Source organism: Geotrypetes seraphini, chromosome 4 (genome assembly GCF_902459505.1).
Source record: "Geotrypetes seraphini chromosome 4, aGeoSer1.1, whole genome shotgun sequence".
In the NCBI taxonomy this organism is placed as follows: Eukaryota; Metazoa; Chordata; class Amphibia; order Gymnophiona; family Dermophiidae; genus Geotrypetes; species Geotrypetes seraphini.
Window position 1 is genome coordinate 139,199,669 of NC_047087.1, and position 15,539 is coordinate 139,215,207.

The window sequence follows — 15,539 nt, forward strand, 5'->3', positions numbered from 1 at the left end:
CTGAACTATGCCACCTATCCCATGACACTTTAATTTGCTCAGGAGCCTCTCATGAGGAACTTTATCAAAGGCTTTCTGAAAATCTAGATATACTATATCAACTGGCTCACCTTTATCCACATGTTTATTCACACCTTCAAAGAAGTCAAGCAAATTTGTGAGGCAAGATTTCCCACGGCTGAACCCATGCTGACTCTGTCTCATTAAATCATGCTTGACTATGTGTTCTACAATTTTATTTTTTATAATCGTTTCTACCATTTTGCCCAGCAACGAAGTGAGGCTTACCAGTCTGTAATTTCCCGGATCTCCCCTGGAGACCTTTTTAAAAATCAGCGTAACATTGGCCACCCTCCAATTTTCAGGTACTACAGATGATTTTAGCGACAGGTTACAGATCACTAAAAGCAGGTCAGCAATTTCATTTTTGAGTTCTTTTAATCCTCTGGGATGTATACCATCTGGTCCTGGCGATTTATCACTTTTTAACTTGTCGATTTGGCTTAGTACATCTTCCAGATTCACCGAGATTTCTTTCAGTTCCTCATCATCATCACCCTTGAAAACCATTTCCGGATCAGCTAGATCTCTTACATTGTCTTCCGTAAAGACTGAAGCAAATAATTCATTCAGTCTTTCTGCTATGGCCTTATCTTCCCTGAGCACCCCTTACGCTCCTTGATCATCCAACAGTCCCACAGATTCCCTCACAGGTTTTCTGCTTTTGATATACCTAAAAAATTGCTATGATTTTTTGCCTCTTTTGCAAGTTTCTCTTCATATTCTTTCTTAGCTGTATTTATCAATGCTTTGCATCTAACTTGTCCGTGCTTATGTTTCTTCTTATTTTCTTCATTCGGATCTTATTTCCATTCTTTAAAGGATGTTTTTTTTTTGGCTCTAATAGCCTCTTTCACTTCACCTTTTAACCAGGCTGGCTCTCATTTCCTCTTCTTTCCACCTTTGCTGATATGTGGAATACATCTGATATGTCCTTCCACAATGTTATTTTTAAATAACATCCACGCCTGGTTTACAGTCCTAACCTTTGCAACTGATCCTTTTAACTTCTTTTTAACCATTTTCCTCATTTTATCAGTCACCTTTTCGAAAATTAAACACGCCTACCGTAGATTTCTTTTACGACATTACTCCCGGTATCAGCTCAAATTTGATCACGTTATGATCACTGTTTCCCAGTGGACCCAACACAATTAACTCCCATACTATGCCTTACATTCCACTAAGGACCAAATCTAAAATAGCACCCCCTTTTGTCGGTTCACAGTCCAGTTGCGCCAAGAAGCAGTCATTTATAACATCTAGGAATTTTACCTCCCTAGCACTCCCCGATGTAATATTTAACCAGTCAATGTTGGGGGTAACTGAAATCACCCCAAGTGTTGCCCATTTCTCCAGCTTTCCTAATCTCTGAAAACATTTCTTCATCTGTCTGCTCATTTTGTCCCGGGGGACAGTAGTATAACCCAACCTTTATATTCCTTCCCTTCACACATGGAATCTCTAACCATAAGGATTCCACATTGCTATCTATGCCATGCAGAATGTTAATTTTATTGGATTCAATTCCCTCTTTTTAAATTTAAATTATTTATTCATTTTCACATTAAAGAACAAAAACACTTTGATAAAGGAAATTAAATATACATATAAGAAATTAGATAAATTCCCTCTTTAACAAATAGCGCAACCCCCCCCTCCAATTTGATCTACTCTATCCTTGCGATATAATTTGTACCCAGGAAAGTGTCACATTGATAGTCCTCCTTCCACCAGGTCTCCGAGATGCCTATTATATCTATCTTATCATTCAGTGCTATATACTGTAACTCTCCTATTTTATTTTTTAGGCTTCTAGCATTTGCATACAGACACTTCAAATTGTGTTTTTTCCTTGCAACTACATCACTTTCTTTTCCAGAGATTTAAAAAAAAAAAGATTTGACATCGATATGTGAACATTTCTTAAGAAAGAACTGATTATTTCATGAGGTGTCCTAATTTTTCACATGACTGTATACTAACACAAAGGTCCATTAAAAAGAGGCTGGCCACTCTATTTATGTATTTAAGCCATGGGGACTCGCCAATTCCAACTCAAAATCCAACGCTGTTCTTGCTTCCATAAATACCGGCACCAGTATCTCTTCCGAATCAATTGATGACTGTTCCAAAAACAATGCATCTTAAATCTGAAAATAATGCTACTTTTTCACTTCTTCCTAACACTAACATATCTAAAAAATGTCTTGTCCCCCCATTTTACCATGTCAGTTATTTTTTCTTCCAATTGCATCTTTGCTTTCCTACCTACTCTCTGCCTTGGCCTTTGCCCTTGTTGGGAGGATCAATGAGAATATCACCTGTACACCTCACTGCATCACCTTTTCTCCCAGAACCAAGAAATCACTTTTGGAGGGGTACCTAGAAGTATTGTTAGTGCCAACATGGATGAGCAGCATCAGATAAAAAGAGATTAGGTTCTTACCTTGCTAATACCTTTTCTAGTAGATAGGTGTGTCATTCTGGACAGGCATGTTATATCCCAGTGCTCACAAGCCTTGCAGAAGGAATCCATTCCAGGTTTTGAATCCCTCCTACTTCATAGCGTTCCAAAGCAAGCAATAACCCCATTCTGAAATTATAACAAGCATATTAAACAATTAACAATCAAAACAGCGTAACAAGCATGCCAAACAGAAACATTAATGGAGCTCAAATAATACCCCAAAGCATCCTAGTAGTAGACTACTCTTCATAAACTTAAGGTCTGACTGGCATCCGTTCTGTGAGGTTTGGATAAGAACATTTTGAGTGAGACAGTAGGCAGGCACAGGAAACAAATGACAGGGCGGGGGTCCAGAATGACACACCTATCTACTAGAAAAGATATTAACAAGGAAAGAACCTAATCTCTTTTTCTAGTTCAATAGGTGTGTCATTCTGGATGAGCAGGACGTACAAACGCAGTTCCAGAAATCTAGGGTGGGATCATTGCGCCCGCTTGTAACACTGAGGATCCAAAGGCAGAGTCCTCCCTTGCTGCCACATTCACTCTGTAAAACTTGGAAAATACTGAAAAATAAAGAAATAAGCAGAGCAGATCAGAAACACTCCCTCTGGCTTGTGTGCAGAAGGAAAAAGCTGTACGGGGCAGCAGAGCCCTCTGTGAAGTAGAAGGGATTCAAAATTTGGAGTGGATTCCTTCTACAAGGCCCAAAAGCACTGAGATATAATCTTCTCATCCAGAATGACATACCTACTGCACTAGAATAGTCATTAGGCTTGATGAGTGCTGGCAAGCTCTCCATAACATCTTGAATTTTGGCACCATGCAGACAGCACACTTCCTTGGACATCTTGTCTGGTCTGCAAATGGATATTTCTGAAGTTTGTACCCATCAGAAGGGAATCATCAACCACCACTATATTTTGCCTGCTAATGTGATGGATTCAGCAACTTTGGTGATTTCAAGCTTTGGCCTTCCTCTCCCTAGGATGCTCTCATCTTCTCTTCTTCCAGGGCTGTGTACTGGTTCTTCAGTTCAAGGGCAAGTGGAATCATAGAATTGATCCTGCACGGTCCTGTAACCTGAATCCAGCTGTCCTCCATCAGCATGGCCTCTTCTTTGATGCCACATGAAGCATTTCATCAAAGTATCTCTCGCCCTCATAGATGCTTCTCAGTCTTGCACCCCTTTCTCAGTTCCTTCACTTCCTTCATAGGGATTCAAACTTAAGATATCTTGCACATGGAAATACCCCCTCTGTTTAGGTAACATTTTTTGGCTGCACAGAGACAGAAGCTATACTGTTTCTCTCGTTATATTATTTTATATTATGCTATAAGTTACCTTGTCTAGAGATTTTAGTGATTAGGAAAGTAACATACTCGTATTACTTTCAAGGACACGGTGAACGAGGCACAAAATCTGTATATCCCCAGATTCAGAAAAGGGTGCAACAAGAGTCGAACAAAAGACCCGGCGTGGATAACTAAAATAGTGAAGGAAGCGATAGGCAATAAGAAAAATTCATTCAGAAAATGGAAAAAGGACAAATCTGAGGGAAACTTGAAAGAGCACAGGAAGTATCAAAAAGAATGTCACCGTGTGGTTCGAAAAGCCAAAAGAGAGTATGAAGAGAGACTAGCCAGGGAAGCACGAAATTTCAAACCATCCTTTAGATATGTTAAAGGCAAACAGCCGGCTAGGGAGGAGGTGGGACCGCTGGACGACGGAGACCGGAAGGGAGCGGTGAAGGAAGAGAAAGAGGTCGCGGAAAGACTTAATATGTTCTTTTCGTCTGTATTTACAAGCGAAGACACAACCAACATACCGGAACCCGAACAAATCTTCAATGGAAATCCAGCACAAAAGTTAACATCCATGGAAGTGAGCCTCGATGATGTGTACAGGCAGATAGAAAAACTAAAAACCGACAAATCCCCAGGTCCGGATGGAATCCATCCAAGGGTTCTGAAGGAACTAAAGGAGGAAATAGCGGAGCTACTACAGCAAATTTGCAACCTATCTCTGAAAACAGGTGTGATCCCGGAGGATTGGAAGATAGCCTACGTTACGCCCATCTTTAAAAAGGGATCAAGAGGTGACCCGGGGAACTATAGACCGGTGAGTCTGACCTCGGTTCCGGGGAAAATGGCGGAGGCACTGATAAAAGAAAACATCGATGAACATTTTGAAAAAAACGAACTTCTGATATCCAGCCAACATGGTTTCTGCAGGGGAAGATCGTGCCTGACTAACTTATTGCACTTCTTCGAGGGAATTAACAAACAGATGGACAGAGGAGACCCCATAGACATCATATACCTAGATTTCCAGAAAGCCTTTGACAAGGTGCCTCATGAACGTCTACTCCGGAAACTGAAGAACCATGGGGTGGACGGAGACGTGCATAGATGGATCAGAAACTGGTTAGAGGGAAGGAAACAGAGGGTAGGAGTGAAGGGCCATTACTCGGACTGGAGGAAGGTCACGAGTGGTGTTCCGCAGGGCTCGGTGCTCGGGCCGCTGCTTTTTAATATATTCATAAATGATCTAGAAACAGGAACGAAGTGCGAGATAATAAAATTTGCTGACGACACCAAACTATTTAATGCAGCTCGGACGAAGGAGGAATGCGAAGAATTGCAAAGGGACTTGGACAAACTAGGGGATTGGGCTGAGAGATGGCAGATGAAGTTCAATGTTGAGAAGTGCAAAGTATTGCATGTGGGAAACAGAAACCCGAGGCACAAATATACGATGGGAGGGATATTATTGACTGAGAGTACCCAGGAAAGGGACTTGGGGGTAATGGTGGACATGACAATGAAGCCGACAGCACAGTGTGCAGCGGCTGCTAAGAGAGCGAATAGAATGCTAGGTATAATCAAGAAGGGTATTACAACCAGAACGAAAGAAGTTATCCTGCCGCTGTACCGGGCAATGGTGCGTCCGCAACTTGAGTACTGCGTCCAGTATTGGTCGCCGTACCTTAAGAAGGATATGGCGTTACTCGAGAGAGTTCAGAGGAGAGCGACACGACTGATTAAGGGGATGGAAAATCTTTCATACGCTGAGAGATTGGAGAACCTGGGTCTCTTTTCCCTGGAGAAGAGGAGACTTAGAGGGGATATGATAGAGACTTACAAGATTATGAAAGGCATAGAGAGAGTAGAGAGGGACAGATTCTTCAAACTTTCAGAAAATAAAAAAACAAGAGGGCATTCGGAAAAGTTGAAAGGGGACAGATTCAAAACGAATGCTAGGAAGTTCTTCTTTACCCAACGTGTGGTCGACACCTGGAACGCGCTTCCAGAGGACGTTATAGGGCAGGGAACAGTATCGGGGTTTAAGAAAGGATTGGACAATTTCCTGCTGGAAAAGGGGATAGAAGGGTATAGATAGAGGTTTACTACACAGGTCCTGGACCTGTTGGGCCGCCGCGTGAGCGGACTGCTGGGCGCGATGGACCTCAGGTCTGACCCAGCAGAGGCATTGCTTATGTTCTTATGTTACTTAATCTAAGTGCCTTGAAATTGTCTTCTATTGATAGGTCTGTAAAATCTGTAAAAACTTTTATGATACATAGAAAGGATCTTACCTGTAGGCTAGTCAGCAAATTTCTGGATAGATCTAATGACTGAAGATTTTTAAAAGTTTTAAAGGCATCTTCCAGGGACACAATTTTCTTTGCATAAGATCCTTGTAATGAGAGATATTCCACCATGTCTGAAAAGAGATCAGTTGTTTTTCAAAAATGTTGGAATGTATAAGGAAAAATTATGTCTTAGTGTCAGCAGCAGATGAATCCAGAGACATGTGGGATGTAATAAAGCATTCCTTATGTTGGAAGGGACCAAAAAAGCACCCCCGACAGGACTGACTCTCCAAAAATGGCATCCGCCCGCACTGCCACATCCAACAATAATGTTTAGAGAATATGTGTTGAGAAGACCAAGTTGCTGCCCACAAAATCTCCTCCAAAGAAAAATACCACAACTCCACCCAAGAGGTTGCCACCATTCTCATAGAATGCAGTTTAAATGCTACTGGAGGCTTGCAATGTGTCATAACTTATGCTGAAACAATCGACTCTCTAATCCATCTTGGCAGTGACACCTTAAGTCCACAGCCCCTTTCTTAGAGCCAGAAAATAGAACATAACATTGGTTGGACTTCCAGAAATCATTAGTAACCTGCAAGTACCAAAGAAGCACCCGACAAACATACAGGAGCTTCAAATCCCAGAATTATTGTTTTTAAGCACAGTTACTTACTGTAACAGGTGTTATCTGGGGACAACAGGTAAATATTCTCACATGTGGGTGACGCCATCCACGGAGCCTGTTACAGACAGTGTTAAAAGTGAACTGTCACTAAGTTTTAAGAAATTTCCCGCACCGCGCATGCGCAAGTGCCTTCACGCCCGACGTAGGCTCGTGGTTCCTTAGTTCTGTAAGCAAGCTAAGAAGCCAACCAAGGGAGGTGGAAGGGATGTGAGATTGTCTACCTGCTGTCCCCAAATAACTGTGAAGCACAAAAACAAGAAGACCCAATGTTTCACAGAAGAAAGGGCAATGCAAAAGAAAACAAACTGTGGAGGAATACAATGTTCTTGACTTTCTTTTATTTCTTTCAACAATGGTAAAAGAAGTCTACATCAATGTATAAAAGACTGCCGTGACTCGACACAGGTTGTGTTTTGGCTGATAAGCCTTTTTCAAGGGTCCAATCAATAGCTAACAGGTAGTTAGTATTGCGGAAATAATTTTCAGTCTTGAAGAGTCTGAAACAAAGAACAAGCCAAGAGCTATGCGCTGATTTGCAATACAACTAAAGTTCGCCACTTATTTGAATGGATGTCATGCAAATATTCAGTTTGACATGAAGTATGATAGTAAGGCAGTGAATTTCTTAGATATACGAATAGAGAAGGCTGATCATGAGTTTTGGACAATGGTATATACTAAAGAGACAGACCGCAACACCTTACTGGTGTATGATAGCATGCACCCCCGACACATGAAGAATAACATCCCCTTTGCACAATTTCTGTGGTATCGTAGAATCTGTAATTCCACAGAAGTAAAAAAGGAGAAATCAGCTGTTCTGGCACATTAATTAATATCTAGAGGTTATCCCTCAGGAATAGTGGGGAAAGCCCGTAAACAAGCGCTCTTTAACCACAGAGATAACCTGCTGAAGTACAGATCCCATTATGAACAAAGGGAGGTAGTTTTCTTTATAACCAGATTCTCCAGCCTTTCCTCATGTCTACGAGCTATTCACCCACACTTTGCAATATTAAAAGCACTTCCTTTTTTGAAAACTCCACCTTCTTATTCTCGTTCGAACGAAACACCAATTTGAGTGATATGCTGAGTCCTAATTGCTTACCCAGCATGGAGTTGCCATCAACTGTAGAGTTAAAAGATCACTATCAGTGTGGCAGTTGCTTTATGTGCCAGCTAATGCTTGAAGGTCCAACATTTGAACATCCTGTTAATCATGAAAAGTATGAATTACAATCTTTTACTAAATGCAGATCAAGTGGGGTTATTTATTGTGTGCAATGCCCCTGTGCCCTGCTATATGTGGGGCAAACTTCTAGATCGTTTAAACTAAGATTACATGAGCATAAGTCATGCCTTTAGACGAACAGAATGGAAGAACCACTGGTAGCTCATTGTAAACAACAGCAGCATGACTTCAGCTCTTTGAAATGTACTGTAATGTAAGAGGTAACTGGCAGAGGTTCTTATGCCAGAGAGAGCAAAGATTGGTGTTTCAGATAGATACTAGTAACCCGAAGAGTCTCAATAACCGAGTGGAGTGGTCTGCTTTTTATTGATGATATAGTAACTATGGATATTCCCTCCTATAAACTGTCATCAGAAAGAGGGAGGGTTTCTCTGTACTCTAATCCTTAGGAGAGTGTCTACAAGGGGAAGGTTCTCTATACAATTTAAATCTCTGTCTCGGAATCTGGAAGCCAGGGCGCCATTTTCAGTAGTGAAATCTGTGTGGCTTGTATGCTCACAGTAGTACTGGCTCGTGTTTCTATATGCTACCCTTGATGCAGCTATTTATAGCGAAACGGGGATTCCCTGTCAGGTTCTAGAAGAGGAGGTGCTGCACGAAGCTGAAGAAGATTTGTAACTCAATGTGAACACCGTTGACGTCTGAACGTGTAGCTAAGTACTCCTTTTGATTTACCATACAATTGAGGCCGGTGCTGGAGGTTTTGGCAGAGCTGGACCACTCTCAGATAGACTATGCTAAAATGGTGGGATTAACATGTGTAGATGGTGATAGTCGCCAGTATCCCAAGGCCCAAATACACCTCACAACTCCAGTTGGGCCAGCTCAGGTGGAAGCAGCCGTTTTGCCCTGGATACCATATCCTGTAGTATTGGAAAGAGACTTCCCGAAATTGGGGGTTGCCTGGACTCAGGTATCAGCGGGTCCCCTCCACAATAAGGAAGAGACTTTCACTGAGACTTTTCCCTGGGAGGATCCAGACCTCTTTGTGACTCAGAAGAGGAGGGTAGCATCCAGCCAGAGGCTGTGGCAGTTAAAAGGACTGAGTTCCAGAGCCCTGGGAGCAGCTGTGGACCTGATCCCTGACCCCAGGAGTGAGGTATCAGCAGAAAAGGACCTAGGGGATGCTCCCCTTAATGAGAATGAGGAGGGGACTTCAGAGGGATTCAAAAGGGCCCAGGCAAAAGATGAGTCCTTTCGAGAGGTTAGAGCCTGGGTGGTGGCCAAAGATGGGAATCCCGTGGGACCCCAAACCTCAGGTAAACCAGCCACTCCTTATTTTATTATTAAATAGGATCTGGTGTACAGGGACCCCTGGCAGGAAAAGAAATAGAACAACTGCTGGTGCCACAACCTTTTAGAAATAAAGTTTTACAGATGGCCCACAGTCATATGTTAGGGGGTCATCTAGGAAAGGATAAGACCCATGAACGTATTCTAACCCGGTTCTACTGGCGTGGCATTTATAAACAGGTAGACCTCTTCTGGCAGTCATGCCCAACCTGTCATGTGAGCAATTCTGTCCGGGTTTCACCAGCTCCTCTTGTGCCTGTGCCCTTAGTCGATGTACCTTTCGAGAGGATTGCCATGGACTTTGTTGGACCCCTGGAGCGTATCACCCAGGGCAACAAATACATTCTCGTTATACTGGACTATGCCACCAGATATCCAGAGGCTATTCCTCTACGCAATATGAAGATCATAACAGAAGCAAGGGCCTTGTGGGAAATGCTTGCCCGCATGGGTATCCCCAAAGAAATACTAACGGACTAAGGCACTTCTTTCATTTCTAGGACAATGAAGCAGTTATGCGCCCTTCTGAAAGTGAACACCCTGTGAACCTCAGTTTATCATCCCCAAATCAATGGCTTACTGGAGAGGTTTAACAAAACTCTTAAACAGATGCTCAATAAATTTGTTTCAAAGGATGGAAAAACCTGGGACACCCTACTCCCCTATGTGATGTTTGCTGTCCGGGAGGTACCCCAGAGTTTGACAGAGTCCTCCCCGTTTGAGCTACTATATGGAAGGAGGCCCTGCAGAATTCTGGATGTGGTCCAGAAGTCCTGGGAGGAAGAGCCAATTCAGGGAAGGAATTTGGCTGAGTTTATACTCATGATGCAAGAGCAGTTGAGGAAAGTGGGGAAAACTGTTAAACTATGTTTGGAAGAAGTCCAGCAGAGACAAGCACGAGCCTATTCTACTAGGGCCGTGCCGAGAGTCTTCCAGCCTGGGGATAAAATTTTAGTCCTCCTGCCCTCTTCAGAGAGTAAACTTCTGTGTAAATGGCAAGGCCATTACGAAGTTGTATACCAGACGGGTCCAGTGAATTATTAAGTAGCTCAGACGAACAGACAGGACAAGACCAAAGTATTTCATGTCAATTTGTTAAAAAAATGGATCCCAGTTACATCAGCATTAGTCCAACTGGATGATTTTGGCTCAGAGAGCCAGGTAGTACCCAACTCTGCCCAAGTACCATTTGCAAATCAACTTCACCCCGACCAGAGGAAGGATCTGCAGCAACTGGTGTATCAGAACCAAGATGTATTCTCCACCACACGTGGTCAAATCCATTTGGCCACTCACGAGATCGTCAAAGAGCCCGGGGTGGTAGTACAACAATGTCCCTACCGGATCCCCAAGTCACGACAACAGGCAGTGGCGAAGGAGGTTGCAGAGATGTTACAACTGGGAGTTATTGAAGAGTCTACGAGCAATTGGTTCTCTCCAATAGTGCTGGTACCTAAGCCCGACGGCAATATAAGTTCTGCACTGATTTCCGAAGGGTAAATGCAGTGTCCAAATTTGATACCTACCCTAACCTTAGGGTAGATGAACTGATAGAACGAATAGGAAAGGCTCAGTTCATTTCTACATTGGATCTAACTAAGAGGTACTGGCAGGTACCCCTTTCGCCAGATGCCAAAGAGAAGACTGTCTTTTCAGGGCCTGTTCCAATTTACAGTCCTCCCTTTTGGCCTTCATGGGGCCCAAAGTACATTTCAATGCTTGGTACATAATTTATTGAAAGCCCATCAAGGATTCGCAGCCGCCTACCTTGATGACAACTGGAGGTCGCACTTATTTCAAGTTGAAGCTGTTCTGTACAGCTTAAGAAAAGCTGGTCTAACCATCAACCCCAAAAAGTACTTCCTAGGGGCCAAGAAGTCCAATACTTAGGATATGTAGTAGGCCGAGGCCAGGTCAAACCCCAACTGCAAAAAGTGGATGCCATCAACCATACTCCAAGACCTCAAACAAAGAAACAGATTCGTGCCTTTTTAGGCTTAGTAGGGTACTATCGAAGATTTATACCCGACTTTGCGGAAAAGGCCGAACCCCTGACCAGGTTGCTGCAGAAAAGAACTCCTGATACAGTCCAGTGGACCCCTGAGCTAGAAAAAGCATTCCAGATACTTAAGGCGGATATTTGCTCAGAATCTGTCCTCATCAACCCTAATTTAACCGGCCCTTTGTAGTCCTCTGAAGTTGACCTGGGGGCAGTTCTCTCACAAGAAATAAATGGGGAAGAACATCCATCAGCCTTCATCAGCCGAAAACTCTTTCAGAGGGAGAAGCATTATGCCACTATTGAGAAAGAAGCCTTGGCCGTTAAATGGGCCTTAGAGACATTACAATACTATCTCCTGGGAAGGCATTTCCTGTTGGTCACTGGCCATGCACCTCTTCAGTGGTTAGCACGCCATAAAGACTCCAATGCCAGGATAATGAGATGGTTTATAAGGCTACAAGCCTTTAAATTTGACATAAGACATCAGCCAGACCGAGAACACATAAATGCAGATTTTTTTTGTCTCGAGCAGTGGAGACCCATGGAGCACACACTTACCCAGACATACCTGAGCTGAGGGGGAGGGTATGTGACAGAATTTATGAAACCCTGCCACTTCCCCGGCTTGACACTGCTGCTCAGGCTCAGAATAAATCTCACAAAAACCCGGCACTCCCCCTCCTGGCTAAATTGTCTCACAACCACAGCAGCAGTGAGAAAAAGTTTTCCTTTAGGTGGGAGGGGAGAAAACTAGGAAACCAGGAAGTGACTCAGGTGAACTTAAAGGGCCAAGCCAGACCCAGGAGGAGAGGTATGCTAGAGGGAACCTAGGAGCTAGAGAAGCTGGTTGGAAGGGCTTGGCAGAGTTTGTAGGAGGTAAGACTCTACTGCATTTAAAAACCTGCCTTTGTTCTAGTGCCTAAGACCTGGTACTAAATGCTGCCCGTTTCCTGCACCTAAAATAAAGACTGTTTGGGGCATGTCAAGTCCTACGGAGAACAGGACTTGTGTTTGGGAAAAGCCTACTTGTTTTCTTTGAAGAACACAAAATTATAGGAGCCTGTGAAGAAACAGGCTCTGCACTACTATTTAACTAAAGAGTTTTGCTTTTTTTCTTGAATGCTCAGAGTGTAGTCTGTCTGTCTGTGCAACCCTTCTCTGGAGCACGCTGCCCACCTCTATCATGGGGACCCATAAAGCCCTTTTAACTAAGGTCTTTTTTCTCCAAAATTTTTTGGGTGCTCCTCTAATTTTGATAATAAGATATATTGAGTTGTGGAGTTCCTGCCTGTCTGTAAGGTATGTCCAGCATGTAATTGAAATCACCCATTATTATATGGTTGCCCATTTCTCCAGCATTCCTAATCTCTGAAAACATTTCTTCATCTGTCTGCTCATTTTGTCCTGGGGGACGGTAGTACAAATGGATACACAAAATTCACTTCTTCAAACACATATACTAGATGAGATGTTTATACCACGCCTCAGAGACCGAGTATTAAAGCAAAATTTGCAAAATACTTAATTCGGTTCTAGTCTCAATCATTGGCAAGTGGTAAATTTGAGTATATTCATACTTTCATTATTATTATTAAATATCTCAATTTTTCTTTACATTAAATTGTTATCAAAAAGATTTTTTTGAACAGATGTATTAACATCTTTAACACCAAATACTATGAGAAATATAAAAGATAGTGCATAAGTTCAAAGAAAAAGCACTTATCTTAAAAGATGTTCACACTGTTTTAATCCCAACGGGGCCACCGTTTCACCTGAAGTGGCTTCATCAGGGGAACGACGTGGACAGTGTCTGTAATAAGTAACAAAAGTCACAATTTATCATTAGTATAGTATTTGAATACAAGCAAATACTTAGGCTTTAAATTTAATGTGTTAAATTTGTTAGCAAACTTACGGAACCGGCGTTGACTTCAACATATATTTCTCAAAAGATGGCGTCGGTGAAAACCAACGCTGAGCTATTTAAAGAGCTCATTAATCAGCTGTCGGTACAGCGTTAGAAAACGTCAAAAAACGTCAATACGTAATGACGTACACAAAGCTGACACTGCAGGAAAAGTGCAAAAAAAATTTTCCTGCAGTGTCAGCTTTGTGTACGTCATTACGTATTGACGTTTTTTGACGTTTTCTAACGCTGTACCGACAGCTGATTAATGAGCTCTTTAAATAGCTCAGCGTTGGTTTTCACCGACGCCATCTTTTGAGAAATATATGTTGAAGTCAACGCCGGTTCCGTAAGTTTGCTAACAAATTTAACACATTAAATTTAAAGCCTAAGTATTTGCTTGTATTCAAATACTATACTAATGATAAATTGTGACTTTTGTTACTTATTACAGACACTGTCCACGTCGTTCCCCTGATGAAGCCACTTCAGGTGAAACGGTGGCCCCGTTGGGATTAAAACAGTGTGAACATCTTTTAAGATAAGTGCTTTTTCTTTGAACTTATGCACTATCTTTTATATTTCTCATAGTATTTGGTGTTAAAGATGTTAATACATCTGTTCAAAAAAATCTTTTTGATAACAATTTAATGTAAAGAAAAATTGAGATATTTAATAATAATAATGAAAGTATGAATATACTCAAATTTACCACTTGCCAATGATTGAGACTAGAACCGAATTAAGTATTTTGCAAATTTTGCTTTAATACTCGGTCTCTGAGGCGTGGTATAAACATCTCATCTAGTATATGTGTTTGAAGAAGTGAATTTTGTGTATCCATTTGGTTCTGACACTTCTAAACTAAACTAAACTAAACTAAGCCTTAAGTTTATATACCGCGTCATCTCCACAGAAGTGGAGCTCGACACGGTTTACAGGAATTAAAAACAAAGAAAGGAACTCCAATGGAAGGGAGGAGGGTTTGGTAAGTAGGAAGGTGAGGGGGGAAGGGAGGGGGAAGTTACATTTTGGCGAAAAGCCAGGTTTTCAGATGTTTTCTGAAGTGTTGGAGGGAGGTCGTACACCGGAGGTGGGCAGTAAAGCTGTTCCATAGCTCGGTGATCCTAAAGAGGAGGGATGTTCCGAGCTTTCCTGTATGAGAGATGCCATTTAGAGAAGGGAAGGATAGTTTGAATTTCTGAGTGGATCTGGTGGAATGAGTGTTCGAGAGCCAAGATAAAGGAAAGAGGGGGGGAAGGATGCCGTGAAGAGATTTGAAGGTAAGACAGGCACATTTGTAACGAACCCTGAGGAAGACTGGGAGCCAGTGAAGCTTAGATAGAAGCGGGGAGACATGGTCGAATTTGCCTTTTGTGAAGATTAGTTTAGCTGCGGTGTTCTGAATCCGTTGGAGTCTGGTAAGATTTTTCTTTGTTAGGCTTAGGTAGATGGAATTGCAGTAGTCAAGTCTGGAGAGAATGATGGATTGGACAAGGACAGCAAAATGATGCTGGTGAAAGCAGGATCTGATTTTCCTTAACATATGAAGATTGAAAAAGCATTTTTTTACTAGGGAGTTGATGTGGTCGTTAAAGGACAATGTAGAGTCAATGGTGATTCCCAGAACTTTGCTAGAGTGCTCAAGCTGTAGATTGGAGCCCGAGGAAAGAGGGATGAAGGAGGGTAGGTGATCCAATTTTGGGCCAAGCCAGAGAAGTTTTGTTTTGGTCTCATTTAGTTTCATCTGAACGGAGAGAGCCCAGGATTGGAGATTAGTTATGCAGGTTGAGATGTTTTCAGAGAGGTTGGTGAGATTCGAGTCAGTTTCGAGAAGGACAAGGATGTCGTCGGCGTCGGTGTAGAGTGTCGCAGTGGTAGAAAGTTGGAGGAGTTTCAGGGAGGACATATAGACATTGAAAAGAATCGGGGATAGAGGTGAACCCTGGGGGACTCCGCAGAGCGGTTTCCAAGGAGAGGATGAGGTGCCATTCATGTTGACGAAGTAGGAGCGGGAGCGCAAGAATTTTGAGAACCAATCTAGGACTGTGGAGTTTATGCCAATATCGGAAAGTTGGAGGATTAGAATGTCGTGGTGGACAATGTCGAAAGCAGCAGAGAGGTCGAATTGAAGAAGGACAGCGAACTTGTTGCAGGCGTGGAGTAGTTGGACCTTTGAAATTAAAGAGGATAAAAGAGATTCAGTGCTATAGTTGGGTCTGAATCCATGTTGGAAGGGTAGGAGAATGGAGAATCTCTCAAGGTA

General features: G+C 42.5%; 1 protein-coding gene across 2 annotated transcripts in view; it reads right to left on the reverse strand.

Annotated features, from left to right (window-relative positions):
- LRRC36 (leucine rich repeat containing 36) overlaps nucleotides 1–15,539 on the reverse strand; it is a 668,251-nt gene that overhangs the window by 624,514 nt on the left and 28,198 nt on the right. For both annotated transcript variants that reach the window (XM_033941089.1, XM_033941088.1), the window contains exon 2: nucleotides 6,130–6,257. In XM_033941089.1, the coding sequence (XP_033796980.1) occupies nucleotides 6,130–6,257 (128 nt within the window). The remainder of the gene's footprint in view (nucleotides 1–6,129; nucleotides 6,258–15,539) is intronic.